The sequence below is a fragment of the Ixodes scapularis genome, unplaced genomic scaffold (genome assembly GCF_016920785.2).
Source record: "Ixodes scapularis isolate PalLabHiFi unplaced genomic scaffold, ASM1692078v2 PGA_scaffold12__126_contigs__length_90152505, whole genome shotgun sequence".
Taxonomy (NCBI): Eukaryota; Metazoa; Arthropoda; class Arachnida; order Ixodida; family Ixodidae; genus Ixodes; species Ixodes scapularis.
Window position 1 is genome coordinate 16,735,277 of NW_024609838.1, and position 16,987 is coordinate 16,752,263.

The 16,987-nt window shown below is 47.2% G+C and overlaps 2 protein-coding genes across 2 annotated transcripts; one reads left to right on the forward strand and one right to left on the reverse strand.

Moving 5' to 3' along the window:
- Window positions 1-764: 764 nt before the first annotated feature.
- LOC120845801 (pre-mRNA-splicing factor 38A) lies at window positions 765-3,372 on the reverse strand. The gene is made up of 6 exons (XM_040217351.3): window positions 3,159-3,372; window positions 2,915-3,074; window positions 2,727-2,848; window positions 2,565-2,650; window positions 1,967-2,071; window positions 765-1,305 (listed from the first exon to the last, which is right to left on the reverse strand). The coding sequence occupies exons 1-6, from the start codon at window positions 3,286-3,288 to the stop codon at window positions 850-852; spliced, it is 1,059 nt and encodes a 352-aa protein (XP_040073285.1). The 5' UTR covers window positions 3,289-3,372; the 3' UTR covers window positions 765-849.
- Window positions 3,373-3,625: 253 nt separating this feature from the next.
- On the forward strand, window positions 3,626-15,674 carry LOC8038946 (plastin-2). The gene is made up of 5 exons (XM_042289443.1): window positions 3,626-3,902; window positions 6,481-7,674; window positions 9,735-10,034; window positions 12,361-12,501; window positions 14,810-15,674. Exons 1-5 carry the CDS (start codon window positions 3,831-3,833, stop codon window positions 14,969-14,971), a joined length of 1,869 nt encoding a protein of 622 aa, XP_042145377.1. The 5' UTR covers window positions 3,626-3,830; the 3' UTR covers window positions 14,972-15,674.
- The last annotated feature ends 1,313 nt before the right edge of the window (window positions 15,675-16,987 follow it).

Genomic DNA, 16,987 nt, shown 5'->3' on the forward strand with positions numbered 1-16,987 from the left:
GTCGGTTTGAAGTCGGTACCCTTTCTACAACATAGATGGCGGCAGCATCAGTCTTCTGCACTCGGTGCATTTAGCGAGTTCGTTTGAGTCCAGTTTTCCGTGCAACACTCTGTGAGTGCGATGCATTCTGGGAGAGAACTCGAACGGTGCCAGTGCGTGTGAAACGAACTCGCTATCAGTGATCATACATGGCTTGCACTGACGTCACATCGCATACTTTTGACCACCATGTAAGAGGAGAGGGACGCTGCTTTTGTAAGAATTTTGAGTGACGGGTTAATCTTCTATAATTTTCTGGAAGGAAAAGAGCGATGTCTATCCAAATCTAGGAGGCACAAAAGAGGATCCTGAAAGGAGGGGAGCTCCTTCTTCCCCTCTTCTCTGGTGGTCACCGAGCGCTCTTTGAATGACGTCATGTGCAAGCCATGTATTGCACGTGGAGAAGATTAAGTGAACAGCTCGAAAAGTGTACCCCCAATTAGCATTTGTGACCACAAGCATTACCAAAGAGAATATAAAGATCCACTGCAAAGGAATACAGGCGCTGTTCTGTCTGCCACATCTCCATCATTCTATGTCTTAACACATTACAAGCTTTACACAATTGGCAGGATCCGAAAAGCTGCTAGGTCACTGTTTACTCTACCACACACAGAAGCATGCAAAAAAAAGTCCACTGCACCCACGTCATAAGACCCATTACACACTTGGCACAAGGAACCAAAAGCAAACATTAACTTTTGAAACACATCATGTGTGCATAATCTTATTAGAAGGAACATGTTTATTGAAAATGACAATGAATGAGTGGCTGAAGGGTCATTCTTTTTACAGACACATGCAAGGAGCCTACTTGTTGGACTTTCGCTTTTCTGTTTTCCGATCCTCCTTGTGTCTTCGGGTGTGGTGGTCTCTGTAATCCCTGTCCCTATAGTCCTTTTCCTTCTCCCTGTAGTCTTTCTCCCGATAGTCCTTCTCTCGGTAGTCCGTGTCCCTATAATCCCTATAGTCACGGTCCCTGAGGTCCCTGTCTCGCATATCCCTGTCCCTAAAGTCCCTCTCTCGCAGGTCCCTGTCCCGCATATCCCGGGGCTCCCTCTCTCGGGGATCTCTGTCCCTGCTGTGTGGAGCGTGCACTTCCCTAAAGTCCCTATCCCTATGCTCTTTAACCCCCTTGTCTCTAAGGTCCTTATCCCTCTCCCGGTGCTCCTTGACGCCGTGCTGCGATGGTCTGGTCTTGTGTCGCGATGGCGATGATCGATGTCTCTGGGTGGCGTCCTTTTTCGGCTGTGGTACTGCCGGAACCTACAGACGAACACGACAGATGCAGCAATTTATGGTAACAGTGCAAGAACGACGAGGCATGTCAAAGTGCTAACTACTGGGGAGGAGATCCAATTGTCGCACCCCCAGCGGCTAACTTCAGAACTATACCCATGGGGCCACCAACAATGACTCAGCGCTTGGCTGCTGCAGCCGAACGCACATTTGCATTTGGCTGGTGCTAGTGTCCTGCCATCATACGAGGAGGGGATCTTTTATAGTTATTCTGGCCTCCGTGAACAATGCAGCATGTACCGTGCATCTGTCCAACACCTGTTTAGCACAAAGGTCAAAGTGGGTCAAGCTCGCAACCTACCCTGCTTTTGTGAGAGATCTAGCCTGTCATGTCCTGCCAATGTCACTTTGTTTAGTGTCATCAGTTTTCACGTTACATTGTGCCCTGCGCTCTGTCGAGGAAGATGGCTTAAAAAATAAAGTCCACAACTCTTCTCTTGGGCAACCATTGATCTATAGAAAAACAAGCTAGACAGAGCACGCCCTATAATTCAATCTCTTCACCAATATCCAGTACCACAGAGGAAGCTGGATGCACGAGATCTGACAATATGACCATCAGGTGAGAAGCATTGCTGTCTCAAAAACCTGCGCAATTTGTGCGGTAAGCTAGGGACAGAATGCTTACCTTTGGGTCTTCTTCCTCTTCTGCCGAGTCCACATCATCGACATCATCTTCGAGAGCACTGATGCGTGGGTCCAGTTCGTTTGTCTCCTCCAAGACGTGGCGCTTCTGTGAGCAGTGAAGGAAAAACTTCGTCAAATTTTATCCCAAAACTTTTTACTCGACTCTACTTTTGCAGAGTATTGTGTGCAGATTTGTGCAAAACATGCGCACAAGCATGTGCCATAGAAGGTGCTCATTCTAAATGTGCCTTTGTAGTGCTGCACTAGTGAGGGGTATGGTGGGAGTTGGTTATGTCAACCTTCAGAGTACATTATCGACGACTCAAGCAATGGAACTGAATGCACTCCAACATTATAGAGAGGATGAAAGGCCGATCACAGTTAGGTAGGAAAATCTATGGACGTTCAACTTGCACTTTGCTGACTAAGGTAATGAACCAAGATCTGCAAGTGACTACATCTAGGAGTTGTTCACCTCATCTGTAGCTACTTTCATGGCCTAGTCTAGTGGGAAGATTGTTCCTCGACATTTTACAGGGATGTGATCGGTACAATGTTGGACCTTTTCAATGTTTACGGGGAAAGTCATGTAGTCTTACCTGGATGCGCGGGAGAATGACGTCAGCCGCTCGTTCTTCCCTCAGCAGCTCGTCGATCAGTTCATCCATGTGTACTATTGCAAAGGCTACAAAAATAAAAGGGAAGAAGGTTAGTGTGGGTACAGAGATAGTGAGTGACACTGTGGACCAGGATATTCTTACTTCCATCTCTGTTTTGGCGCCTCAACTTGCGGTAGTCGTTGTACAGCGGTTCTAGATACTTGTAGCAGTCTAAGGAACTTCCCACCAGCCGCATATAGTTGGCTCCCAGGGCGCGTACGTACCTAAACATCGAATTTGAGTCATTGGGGCGATGTTTGAACAGTCGGAGAGAACACCCAAGTCCTTACTTGAAGTCCTCCTGTCGGATGAACTCGACAACGATGTCCTTTTCTGGTTGGATCTGAAGCATCTTGAGCAGCAGACAAAGGAAAGGCGTGGGCTTTACGTTGCCGCCGTAGACGCCGCCGATAAATTTGAGTTCCATTGCCTTGTCGACCAAAAGCTCGGCTGAAAACAGACACGGGCAATCGCAGTTCCAACGCGTTTATCGAAGGATTGAATTAGGTTTACGCGAGTCATGTGCGTACGAACCTGTCAGCGCGAAGCATTCTTCTTTCCAGTACCTCGAGTCGTAGATACGAGATCTTATGATTTTCTCGATCAGGTACTGAGGATTCGTTCCCCGCACAGAATGGGCATCTTTTACTGTGCGATTCGCCATTTTGTTAGCCGCTGTCTCGTTGACACGTTTAGTTAGTGGGCAAAGTCGAGACAAAGTTTCAGCTCGCTAACCGACAAGGCGTATGAGCACCGCCGCATTATTAGCAGCGCTGCAATCGACAGGTTTAAATAAAAAGCTAAATCATTTAATGCTTTTTGTTATATAATTATATTTATTTTTACGTAATTAAAGATATAAATAAGTATTTCAAACTATTTAAACACATATTATTTATTTTTAATAAATAACTTGTATGACGCCACCAGATAATTTTTGTACGATAAGAGTCGTACGTTTTGACAGCAACAACACACAGACTGGAACAATCGAACAGAGCGCATTACGTCACAAAGCGGCACGTGAAAAACTGGGCGGCCGCCGCGTGTGATTCATCCGCCGGCGTCGGCAGCGTGTCTGTGCGTCTGTAACCGCGGATTTTGTGGGCGTTTGTGCTACTTGCTGCTCCTCGCCGTACCCGTGAAGTCAGGAGAGGCCCGCAAACGGGGTGGCGGCGGCGGACACGGCTCTCGCTCGACACGAACATGGCGGGAATTCGACAGTCCCTACTCTTATCGGACGATCAGCGGGAGGAACTTGGCGCACACGTCGAGACGGTGAGTTTCGCTGACAAACACAGCGTACCGCTCCCCTGCATGACCAAGCCGTCGAGCTTTGGCGCTGGTTGAACAGGTGGTGTTCCTTTCTGGATTGCCGCGCGGCGGTCCGTACGGACTGCCTCGCTAACTTTGTCCGTGCCGCGCAGGAAAAAAAAAAAAGAAAAAAAAATGCATGCAGGAAAATATGAACTATTCTTCCAAACAGGCTCCGCTCGTAGTTCGGATATTTGACAAAGGTCGCTTGTGCGTACATGTTGTGATTGACACTTGCCGCTTTTGTTTTGTCGTGTTTAAACAAGCAAGCGGATAAAAACAAAAAAGTGGGAAGCAGCATTCCTCGTCTAGCTGAGATCGAGCACTTGACTGCGATCGCGCGATGTGTGTATGGCGCGAGTACGACGATAAAATTGAACTCGGCCACTTTCCGTTGTAATCGCGGCCGGGTTTCAAGCAAGGACGCGTAGCTTCACAGCTATCCTCGACGGAATTCGCGACTGCGTCAAACAAAAACAAAAAAAGTGTCACTTATTTCGCATAACTCTTTTCGTACAGGTGGTTGACAGTTGAGGATAACGTTTGTGCGTGATAATCATCTCCCGTCGCCAGCAAAAAAAAAAAAAAAAAGTCAGGCAAACAAAAATAAGTTGGGTGCGAAACACGGAACATGTAAAAAGAAACAACAATAATAAAAAAAAAATAATTGGGAGGAAAGAATACAGGGGTATCAAAGGGAAGGGTGCCTCGGTGGGTCGTTGACGTGGTTGGTCTGAAAGCGGGGTTGTGCCGGGGAATTTGCGATTTTTTTTTTCTTTTTGTTACGGGAAAAGGTTGCGCCGGGAAGTGCTAGTTCCGGCCATTCTGTAGAACCGCGTAGAACGAGCGCTGCCCGTACTGCTTTGCTATCAAAAGGGTGCAATACATGCCCGCCGGAGAGGGCGTGGCGGCAGTTGACATACGCATCTGCCAGGTGCGCCTTTAACCGTCCGGTCCCACGGGTCCGAGCCGCGGGTCTGAACTCTTTCCTTTAAAGCTCCAGGTTACAAAAGTCGCATTCGATGAAAAGTCGAAATTTCCTTCCTTCGAACAAATGTGTGATAAGTGTCTTGCGCCGTGGGAGGAGCGATCGCTGTCCTTTCTGATTTCGTCTGCTAATGAGGCGCGTGTAATTAGAAGGTTCGGTTTCGTTTTTAACTTTCTTCATTCAAATAATGCACTTGCTGGAAAAAATAAAAATAAATAAACGGTAGTCACACGATGGCGGCTCAAAGAAAAATTACGACACGGGAAGAGAAGCAATTATTTGACTTAAACGACGGAGGAAAGAATAAAATAAATCCGGACGAACGCGACGCAGTAGGAATAATTAGCAAAAGGAAAGAGGAGAGGAGAGAGAGGGAAGCGCGACGGCGGCAGTTTGATTCATTTGTGACGTGTTTTTTGCCAGATCGCAATCTGCGTTTATCACTAATTAATTCACCTTCCATTCTGAAATGAAATTTGACTCACGAAGCACAGATACCCACGATTTCCCGCTTGTTGTTTTTATTTCTCTCCTTCAATTTAATTGTCACGACAGAAAGGTCTACGCGGCGGCACTCTAAAAAAAAAAAAAAAAAAAAAAAAAAAAAAAAAAAAAAAAACACGTCATATGGCACGGTCAATTTTGTTGAACTTGTAGCGGGAGTGGTCACCACTCTGGCTGCGAGCGCCGATTGTTGAAATGCTTGGAATGCTGCCAGAAAATTGCGTACGCCAGGAACGCGTCGATGACGTCGTCGTGTATCCTTTCAACGTGCAAAGGTCGGCGTTTTTTGTTGTTGTTGAAGACGATATGACGGTAACGTCATTAATAAACAAAAGTTTCGGCGGGACGTTATTATTTTTCGTAAAAAACATAAGCAGCTCCGGTATCTATTGCCTTGTTGTTGATAGTTCGTCTGCGGGGGCCGCGGAGGATCGAATAGCTGGCCGACTTCCAGCACACAAGTGACTCAGGTGCATATAGAGGTTGTGAAGGATAACAGCCTTATGAGTGTGATTCAGTCATGTCGGTGATACATGGTGATACATGGTCTGGAACTCCCACACTAATTTGTAACTCTCGCACTACTCTTACGAAAGTATGAAATATAAATGGAGCATTCCTCAATTCTAGAAATATTAACAATATCAGATGGACCATTACGCATTGAAGCTTTTGGACTTCCAGATTGCCCTTGTCTGTTGTGATTTATAAATTTTAAAGCTGCTACCTTTTTCATGTGCTCTCGTCCCCAGCTACCTAATAGGTGTACCCAATATGGGTGATGAAAATAATAATAAAACCTTTCAACCTGTAAATGGTAAAAAAAAGATAGAGGGGAGGCAAAACGAGAATCTTACGGTTACACTTATATCCTAAATGGCTTATATTGGTGTGGTGACGGCAAATGTTTTCGTCCATACTGAAAGTGACGACAATTCAAGATGGCAGCGCCTTTGTAGTCTATAACTTCATGTCTGTGCAAGCCGGCTATCCGCTCCATTGTCTCCTGAGAATATACAGAGCCAGTCCAGCATCAGATGTGCTTTGCAGCTCAACCGTGGCTATGTGGAACTCTCTTCCCTGCGTGAGGCCCTATCCGCGGTGGGCTTCAAGCTGCCCCAGTGGAAGGTGCGGCAACTCATCGAGGACATGGAGCGGCGGAAGGCGATGGCAGAACCGGGCCGTCTGTCCCTCTCGGAATTTGAACAGCTGTACTCGGAGCTGCGTGCCCAGGAGGTGTCCGCAGGCTTTAAGGCCATGCTGTCCAAGAAGGAGAACGTCCAGACGCTTGGGGGCATGTCCGAGGCCTCCAGCGAGGGCACCACCCACTCGGTGCGTCACGAAGAGCAGGCCGCATTCTCTGACTGGATCAACCGCAACCTCCGCACAGACCCCGACCTCAAGCACCTCCTGCCGATCGAAGCCGGCGGGGAGGCGCTCTACGACCGCGTCCGGGACGGCATCCTCCTCTGCAAGATGATCAACCACTCGTGTCCGGAGACCATCGACGAGCGGGCCATCAACAAGAAGGGCCTTACGGTCTACACCAAGCACGAGAATTTGACGCTAGCCCTCAGCTCGGCGCAATCCATCGGCTGTAGCATCGTCAACATCGACGCCCACGACCTGGCCCGCGGGAAGCCCCATTTGGTGCTTGGTCTTCTCTGGCAGATCATCAAAATCGGGCTCTTCAACCAGATCAGTCTCCAGCACTGCCCAGGCCTTGTCCAGCTGGTGAAGCCAGGAGAGGACATGAGCCATCTGCTTCATTTGTCGCCGGAGGCCATCCTGTTGCGCTGGTGCAACTACCACCTGGAGCGTGCTGGGACGAAGCGGCGGGTGGCCAACTTCACGTCGGACGTGCGCGACTCGGAGGTCTACACGCTCCTGCTGAAGCAGATCGCTCCGTTGGGGTCTGGAGTCCACACGGAGGCGCTCCGGGAGTCCGACCTGACGGCCCGGGCCGAGCTGATGCTTCAGCAGGCGGACAAGATCAACTGTCGGTCGTTTCTGACGCCACAGGACGTCGTGGAGGGCGTCTACAAGCTCAACGTGGCGTTTGTGGCCAACCTCTTCAACAATCATCCTGCGCTGGATCTGCCGGAGGGTCCACTGGAGATGCTCGAGGGTCTCGAGGAGACACGGGAGGAGAAGACGTACCGCAACTGGGTCAACTCGATGGGGGTCGAACCGTACGTCAACTGGCTGTACAGCGACCTGGCGGATGGACTCATCATCTTCCAGGTGAGTCTGTCTCAAAAAAGTTGTTCAGCCAAAGCGAAAAGCGAAACTACAAGCACATTCGGAGAGTCTAGAGAAATTTTGAAGAAATGTTACTGTTGCTTGCTTCGGTTGACACACACGTTCAGAAGGGTTGTACACTGAACTTAACCTATCCCCGTATATGCAGTTGTGTCAAGACTCAACAGTTGTGCGAACACGAATCTTGTATTGTGCTTTTCCAGTTGCAGGGTCGGATACAACAGAAGTCATCCTCCTTTCCTTCCTCCAAATTAGCTGGGAAACCCCGGTTAGAGCCGGGGAAAACCCGCAAAAGTTTGGGAATCTTTAATTAAAATCTGTACACCCTGTGAGGAAACTAGTTTCGTAACACCGGTTCGCTTAAAATTGGATGGCAGCTCTCTTGGTGGTGACGAAATTCACCAGGTGTTCCATTAAATGGAGTATGATTCGCTTATTGTGAGCAAAGCTAGGGGATGAGACTGCTGGCCACTTGTTAATGTTTATAGTATCCATCGGGTCCACAGAGATGTTGCTCCATGCGAGCAACTCGTGTTGTGGCGGCAACCAGAGGCTATATATTACACAATAGCACTCGACAGAGATGGATGACCCAATTGTATGCGGAGCTACGTTGTGTGCTGTGTCTGGCTTCGTTCGGTCGCATTTCAGTTGTTACCTCTGCTTGCCTACATTTTGGCAGCTGTGGCATGTCTGTTCTGGGTAAAGAGCAATCGGGAATCCGTAAAATGTTAGGGATAGAACATGTCTTCAGCATTTTTGTTGACTGGCTTGTGTAATTCGCTGGAAGGCCGGATGCGAATTAAGACTGCACTATCACTGTTTTCTTTTTTTTTGTTGTCAGAAAACTCTTGCTGTCCTATAATTTTTCACTGCAGTAATATGTAGAGATTAACACGCTGAACATATCATTGCAATTTTTTTTTTAGGTGTCACCTCAGCTTGTGCTTGTACTTGCATGCAGTCTGCCGTGCGAAGTCTTTTTCCGATTACCTTCACATTATTTTTTGAAGTAATTTTCTTAGCTTTAACACAAACTGTTTTTGAGGCAATTTTTTTTTTAAATTTGTATTGTATTAGTGCAAAAGTGTCTGCTTTTCTCAATATTATTTAATTACTTGAGAAGCCTCCAACATACCTACCAGCCTGCTTTGACCTTACAGCTGGTAGCGTGTTGAAAAGAAAATAAATAAATTCTGTCAACTCTGCTCAGGTCTTGAACGAGAGTGCGACATCTAGAGACAGGCGGAAGAAAAAATTACTACATTTAGAAATGCGACGAAACATATTGCAACCCCATCACCATCGGATTCCGAAACTCGAAAACAAAAACTAGTTGTTGTTTGTTGTTTAGCTTTACTTTACTTATTTTGTAGAAAACGATGGGTTGCGCGACCATGCAGGCCCGTAGGTCACCGTTGAGGGGGGAGGGGGAGAGGAAGAAAAGGATAGAAGAAGAGAAGAAATGAAGAAAATGAAATACAAAAACTAGTTTCACCGGAGTCCCTTTTTGACTGCGACGGGAGTGCATTCGTTGGCCGACAAAATTGAGTTTTCACTGGATACATGAAGCCTACGGCGTTGCCACATTTAAAATTGTGTTGCGCATATTTGTTTAGACAGCAGTAAGTTAGTCGGCCCCCAGTGGGTGTGCGAGGGCATTAGAGCGGTGGAGGTGAAACTATGTAAATGACACTACGACACATCAAAGAAAGGACGCACTGCCTACAGCGAATGCAGGACTTAAAAAAAAAAAGTTAACACTCCAGCTGTATGGGGTGTTAGGGACAGAGCAAGGATTGGAAAAAATTGTCGCTTTTCTTGTTGTGAGACTTTATTTGTCTCTGTGAACTCGTTCCAGCGCCAAGCGGTGCGTGGAATGAACGAGTTTTTGAAGATGCCAGCTTTAGACGAGAGAGGCCCAATCTTCTTTTTTTGAGTGATGCCGTCTGCGAGAAAGGAAGCGGGGTTGGAGCAAGTCTTCTGTTTTACTGATACTGCATCATTCGTAGAAGATTCTTGACGCGTTTTGCCCGTTGCAGCTGTTCGACGTGATCCGGCCGGGCCTGGTGAACTGGACCCGCGTTCACCGCACGTTCAGCCGACTCAAGGGCTTCATGGAGAAGCTCGAGAACTGCAACTATGCAGTGGAGCTGGGGCGCAAGCTGGGCTTCTCGCTTGTGGGCGTGGCGGGACAGGACCTGTCGGATGGCAACGCCACCCTCACCCTGGCCCTGGTGTGGCAGCTCATGCGGGCCTACACCCTGTCAGTACTCACGCAGCTCGCCGGCACGGGGCACCCCATCGTCGAAAAGGAGATTGTTGACTGGGCAAACTCCAAGGTGGGTGGCTGGTACCCTTCCTAATGCCTTAAACCACGGGTCCTCGGATGGGAGACCGCTGACCCTTTGGAATCCCCAAAGGTCTCAGCAGTCAATTAACTCAAACAACCATGTTTTTTGGTGTTTTTATTGATGCCGATTGTTTTTAAAGGCTAAATAGGTCAAACCTATTTAGCCTTTAAAAGTAGGGTTGATTATTCTCCGGTTCAGATATTCAAGGTTGGTTTGCACACATTTAGTTTCCTTCATTCATCCTTTCATTTACTGTAATCGTCCAATACCTGTCCTTCAACCCGATGGATGGAGTCCCCCGTCGCTTGTGGCAATCCAGAAGGCATCCCTAAACATCGGTGGTTAAACCAAAGATTGTCAAACTTTTCATTGTCGAGGAGCGTTTGTCTTTCTCAATTGATAGCCGAGGAACCCCTCCAGGTCTTGGCATTGATGCGGTAAAGCAGTGTAGAAGCCTTGTAAACAATAATACAGATACTAAGGAATGTTTGGCTCGGTTGTGCATAAAATCTGGAAAAATACTTTATTTGGGGGCAGGGACGATCGAGAAAGCTGACCACCCGCATGGGTTTCCCAGAGCATGCACCCACGAAAGTGCCCTGGGAAAGCCCAGGGTTCATAAAAACCCAGTTTGGGAACCCATAGTTCAAGGGACGAGTTCTCAAACTTGGTTCCTAGAAACACTGAGGTTCCCCAGACCCAAATTCACACTCTCATAGGTTCCCCAAGCTCCCAAATTTCCTCGACCATCCCTATCCCCCAAGTGGAGCATTCTTCCGGTTTAAGTACTGGTTTAGCAGATCTGAGCCACTCGTCGATTCCCAACTACGAGCCCAATGCTGCCTATCCCTAGTATGTGCATTATTGTTTACAAGGTCCCTAGTCTCCCATATTGCTTTAATACACCAATGCTGAGACCAAAAAGGGTTCGTCTGCCGCCACTCGAAGCACGCGAGGGTTTCTCGAGATGAAAGACTTGCAGAATTTGTCGTAAATATTGAGGGGCTACGTGCAATAGCCGTCTGACTGTGGAAGTGCCGCTCCCAAAGAAGCTTCCCGTTCCTTTCTCCCATGCTGGTGAAGATCAGTATTCAGCCGGACAGGAACAAACGTTTGGAATGTTACACGAGCAAAAAGAAAGCGCTGCAATTACAGTTCGAGCCTCCGGGACAGGGGCGAATTTATAGGCCATGCTTGGGCAGGGGTGGTCTGCAAGGAGACGAGATCACGGGCAAAACATTGCCCAGATCTGTTTTGTTGACCCAATACTGTTGCCACAAAAAACTAATAATTTCTTCCTAATATAGAACTGGTGTATGGAAACTAGGCTGCCCCCCTCCCCCCTAAATTCGCCCATGCTCCAGGAACAGAAATATAAGAAAAGGTACGAGTGAACTTGTACCATTATTGCGTGTAGCAGTAGGAAATGCAGAAAGAATGTTGCAGCCAATAACAACTTCAAATCCATACGCACCGGCTCAAAATCCCGACGACGAGATAATCACGACGGGAAATCAATAGACTAGTTCCCCTGTCACCTTTCTTTTCGTGGTTCCTTTAAATAATTTGTAAACTTTTTGATGTTCTATATCTCTGGGAATATTTCGCAGAAACTAAACTCCACAATAGGGATTAAACTTAGCCCAAGGACACTCTCCAGAGGGCGATTCATTTCATACAGTCGGTATTTCACAATAGTTCTTTGAGCTGCAAACACCGAAAAGGGTTACTATGAAATGCAATCCTTCGACAAGAATTCAGTTCTGCAGTGTCATCACCTGGTTGAACACTTTTAGTCCTATAGAAGGATTAGTTCCTTTCTGTAGAACGTAGGGTTTGATTTAGTTTGGAAAACCTTGAAATGGGGGTGTCATAGGGGGTTATTGCAACATGCGAGTTTCATGGGATAAAAAAGAAAAAATCTGGATGTCTTGATCATATTCTATAAACTCTGAGCCTCGCAGAATGTGTTGTAAATGAGCTGGGTACATGCTGTACGCGAGGCCATGGTATCCCATGATTTCGTGGTGTCGCACAGTGTTGCACAATCTTATGGTGTCGCACAATGTCACGTAACATGGCGACATTCGTATGGGTCCCGTGGTCTATGTTCCTTATGGGCGCCGTATGCTAAATGTGATGCTGACACCAGACGCTGGGTCGTAGAGGTTTTCCCATGGAGATGAGCGCATAAACGCAATCTCTTTGATAAGAAAGAGCTGCTTATTTTGTATGGGCCTTTACTTCCAAGGCTATGTGAGTTTCATCACCGAGATCTCCGTGTGTTCACGCGTTCCCCGGCTCTTCCCTTCAGCTCAAGTCTGCGCAGAAGACAACGCAGATCCGCAACTTCCAAGACCCGTGCATTTGCGACGCAAAGCCCATTGTGGACCTGGTCGACGCCATCAACCCTGGCTGCATCAACTACAGCCAGGTGCTGCCCGGGACGACTCTGGTGAGGGAACACCGCCGTCAATCCATTCCCAGGAAGGCTTGGGGATTGTGCTAGCGATCTGCCCCACCTTGCAGTTGGCACTGGGCCGTTTGGAGTGTTTCTGACCTTGTGGTTCTAGGTCAGGCGTGGGGCTTTTCTAGTCCCCAAACAGTTTGGGACGAGTATAGCTCGTCTGCTGTCTCCGGTTCACGCACTCAATCGTTTTGGATGAACCAGACTCACTCGTGGCTTAGTTAGAGGCTCTGCCAACAGACGGCAGCACCTTTTTTTGCATGTTGCTCCAATTTTTTTTGTGGCTAGAAACTTGATCTTTGAAGACAACAATTAAGTAGTTGAGGGTCAGATATTTCCCAAAATTAAAAACGTTTAAGGGGTTAATCAGTCATGTTTCGTTACTACGGGTACCTGACTAATAGGGCACACCACTAGTAGGGAGTTTTAGTAGATGTTCCGTTATCCCCGACAACAATACCCAGTAATTATCAATACGATGCATATGCTAAGGTGTCATTTGAAAATGTGGTCTATATATATAAACTAAATTTTCAGGGTCGAACTGGGTAAATGTTAAAGACTGTGACTTTACACGACACTGGAATTGTACTACAGGACAACACATATACATAGACGTCTCAAGCTTCTATGTGTCTGTATCATCCTGTAGTAAAACCCTAGTCTCCGGTAAAATCACTGTTTAACCTTCATCAGCTAACTTGCACCCTCGTATTTTTGCAGAGAAATGCACGCATTTTTGTCCTGTTACTACAAATGATCCGCATTACAGACAAGTCTTGTGGGGAACGAAAGTGCCCGTATCAAAGAGACACGACTGTATATGTTTGCAGAACACTGAACAATCAGCCACTTCATTTCGTGTACGATTGTAAACATATTAATGCGAACGGTCGATCGTTGGACCATTTTAAAACCCGACAGCACCTTTGCCACATGCATGCTCTGAAGCTGCCGGTTCAAACTTTATCTAAAAGAATGAAGAAAGTTCTGTTGCATCAAATGGATGCTGCATCGTCCACGCTTTTATGTGCTGTCTCTGGGGCACGGCGACGACGCCAACTGGATAAGGGCCTGCTTGCTCTCCCCCACGACATCCCACCAAGTCAGATAACGTGCAGCACGCTCTCGATTCTACTTATCATATCTGCACGACCTTGTTAGAGTGGCCAGTAGCCAGCAGTGTCCAAGGACATTTTAGTGTTAACGTTTAGTGCTGTGTAGGGGGAGCAGTGCAAAGGCCTTGTATCTAGGTGGTGATGAGCCCCTTAAAACAGGCACGTTGCGGTGTGGTTTCGGTTTGCTCCCTTCCATATATATATATTTTTTTTAATGTGTAGCAGCATGTATAAGCAAGTGATGAAAACTGTGTTTTGTTTGGGGTGTCACTTATGGATGGCATGTAGTATTTTTTTGCTTAGGCGGTTTCCGTTTCGGTATGCTTCTTAGTTGTTACAGAATGGTGAATATATGTCATTCAGCCTGGCACTCGACGGCTTGCACCGAGTTCTACCAATTACTAACAAACTCGGTAAGCAATGACTGTGAAAACAAGGATGTTGCAGTTCTGAAAATTCACAGGGTCTCTTACATTATCCTCAAGACGACCTGAAGGCAAAAGCCCAAGTGCCGATGCATTAAAGGCAGACACATGATTTAATTTGTTTCACATTGTCTTTTTTGACATTATTCGTTTTATAGCCCTTCTTAATTCCCATTGATTACCCTTACTTCTCTTTAATTACTCTTCATTCACTTTAATTACTCTTATTTCACTTTGCTATCCTTAATTTGCCTGAGTGATCACGTAAACATTTTAGTACCTTTCGTATCGCCGACGAGTTTTTGCTCAAGGACTTTGAAGGTCGACTGAACAATGAGACGTATAAGGCTTTTGTTTTAATAAACAAACGCAGAGTCGGGCCGCTCGAAAGAGCGACCCGACTTCAGGTCGAGGTGCCACTGCATAGTGCCGCGTCTCGAAAAGTACAATACGAGAAATACGTCGTAGGTTTGAGGCATGCAGACATCAATTGAATTTGTGCGCTTAAAATAGTGTCTTTTATAAATAATTATTCTTCACGGAGCACGATAAGGTATTGCAGAGACCTAAACATTTGTTCGACACCCACAGATTTAAATGGCAAACAGTGGCTGAAACTTGGTCACGAGGAAACATTCTAGGTTCACTTTATAGCAACATGTCATGCTCGTTTTGCGCACCTGGAGCATGTGTTGCTCGGGGATTCTCGAGGGGTGTCCTCACCGCGCATGTTCTCGCTGCGTTCTTTCGCAGGAGGAGCGACTGGCCAATGCCAAGTACGCCATCTCGATGGCCCGCAAACTGGGCGCACGCATCTACGCACTTCCCGAAGACATCGCGGAGGGAAAGCCCAAGATGGTGATGACAGTGTTTGCCTGCCTCATGGCCAGAGACTACATTCCCGGTGCCCAATAGGCACCCCCACGCGACGCACCATTCCTCCAGCTCTGCATTCCAGGCCGCATTTTTGTTGTTGTTGTTTTTATTTCTCCTCCTAGTCGCGTCGAGCATTCCACGTTGTCACTAACACCGCTTCCGGCGCGGGACCCGATCCCGCGCGCTCGGGGCTGTGCCCCTCAATCGTCCTGCCTTTTTCTAATGGCCGCCATGGGCCTTCTTTGCCTGCCTGGGACGGGGCTTAAGGGGGGGTTGGTAGGGTAAACGAGTAATTTTGGTTTTTTATTTTTTAACGAGAAAGCATAACTGTCTCATGGAGCGAGCCGACGCCATCAGCTTCGAAAATGCGCCAAATGGCACCTTAAATCCTTTCTCCAAGTGAAGCCAGCTCCCAGCTATGCGAAAAGCCTAGACAACGGCACCTAGTTTCCCCGATCCCAAAGGAGCGGAGTAAAGCTGATGGATTTTCGGCTTCAATACCATTGGCTGGCGCGTGTCGACGAGGCTTCCATTGGCTGCGGCGCATCAGTTTTAATGACGTCGGCTTGCTCCGTGGGACAGTTAATGCTTTCGCATTAAAAAAAATAGGATGCTCATTTAATTTGGAACATATGTTCTATATGTTACTGGCTTTGAACTGAAACTGCAAAATCGATTTTTTTTGGTTGGTTTACCCTATTATCCCCACTAAAAATAAAAAGCCTTCTTTTTTGTTTGTTCACACTGTGTCTCGTCGTCTGCTATGGTCGCCGACAGTATGAGAACGGCAGGAATCGGTTGTCCCACTTTGAGCGCAAGCTTCCTACCTTCCATCGCATATTGGAGTCTCGTAGCTCCGAGCACGCACGCACAGCAAAAGCGTGTCAGCAGGCAACGAGCGCTTGCTGGAGGTCAGCCATTTGAACAAGATACCCCCGCAGCTCTCGCTTTGTTTGTGAGTAGAGTCGCGCGTCTTCGTGCTTTTGTGTACAGCTTTGACTGCAGCAATAAGGTATACCATGGCGCATACATGTAAAAATGACTACATCTATCGACTCTTGGCCACAATCAAATTTATGCGGTCGAATTGTGAACCTGCGAAAGAATGTTGGGAAGGCAGTTTCACCGCAGTCGTCGCTAGACGCTTTCTTTCAAAAGTTGGCTCCATCTAGTGGCTGCTGCGTCGTTTATCCGAGGCCGCCATACTTTGGGCCCACACCCCGAGCAAGCATTGAACACGAGTGTTCGGTCGCCGTTCGGCATTGACATCGATCCCATTGCGTGCCTTGCACCTGAGAAATGGCAACCACCAATGTTGTTTGATTCGGTCTGCAAGGGATATATAGTGCGGCCCTACACGAGCTGCAAGGGGTCTGTTAGCACACTTTGGTGTCTACGACTTTTCGGAGACCTTCCAGATGGCATGCTTACGAAACACGGACCAGAATCTTTTATACTGGGCGAGTTTGGCAGCCTTTCCAACATGCCGACAGTCTAGCAACCATGGATGGGTGTCTGACAGAGGCTCAATGAGGGAAGGAAATATCTAGAAGACGAGGAGAATATACGAAAAGGGACAAGAAATCCATCTATTATCAAGCTCCAGGCACTATGGAATTATAATAGATATGAAGTAGTCAGAGGTACAAGTAACCGAGTGATGGTACCAGGACTCTCTTTTGGTAATGGGGTACTGTGCATAAAATCGGAGGTTCAACCAGGATTAGAAATTTGACAAAGCGTAGGCAGATCGGCACTGGGAGCACATGGAAAGACACCATATGAGGGAAAACGGGGGGACATGGGCTGGTCATCTTTTGAGAGCAGGGAGGCAATTGGCAAGTTGAAATCTGAACAAGGGTTGACCGAAATGGATGGTATGCAGTGGGCAGGGAGGCATTTAAGTATTTATACATAAAAAGTTTAAACACAAAATGGACAAACCAAACGCATGCATTTAAATATCAACACACTAGTGATCGGGCTGAGCAGACTACTTCAATGGAAAAGGGCGAGAAAGAGGCAGAAAGAAAAATGGGAGGTCAGAATGCAGGA

What these genes read in the sequence shown, in the direction of transcription:
- LOC120845801 (XM_040217351.3), bottom strand. Translation starts at nt 3,288, where the DNA reads ATGGCGAATCGCACAGTAAAAGATGCCCATTCTGTGCGGGGAACGAAT. An exon ending in GCGCCAAAACAGAGATGGAA is followed by an intron (nt 2,651 to 2,726) that starts GTAAGAATATCC and finishes TTATTTTTGTAG; the next exon opens with CCTTTGCAATAGTACACATG. An exon ending in TCATTCTCCCGCGCATCCAG is followed by an intron (nt 2,072 to 2,564) that starts GTAAGACTACAT and finishes CACTGCTCACAG; the next exon opens with AAGCGCCACGTCTTGGAGGA.
- LOC8038946 (XM_042289443.1), top strand. Translation starts at nt 3,831, where the DNA reads ATGGCGGGAATTCGACAGTCCCTACTCTTATCGGACGATCAGCGGGAG. An exon ending in TTGACTGGGCAAACTCCAAG is followed by an intron (nt 10,035 to 12,360) that starts GTGGGTGGCTGG and finishes TCTTCCCTTCAG; the next exon opens with CTCAAGTCTGCGCAGAAGAC. An exon ending in TGCTGCCCGGGACGACTCTG is followed by an intron (nt 12,502 to 14,809) that starts GTGAGGGAACAC and finishes GTTCTTTCGCAG; the next exon opens with GAGGAGCGACTGGCCAATGC.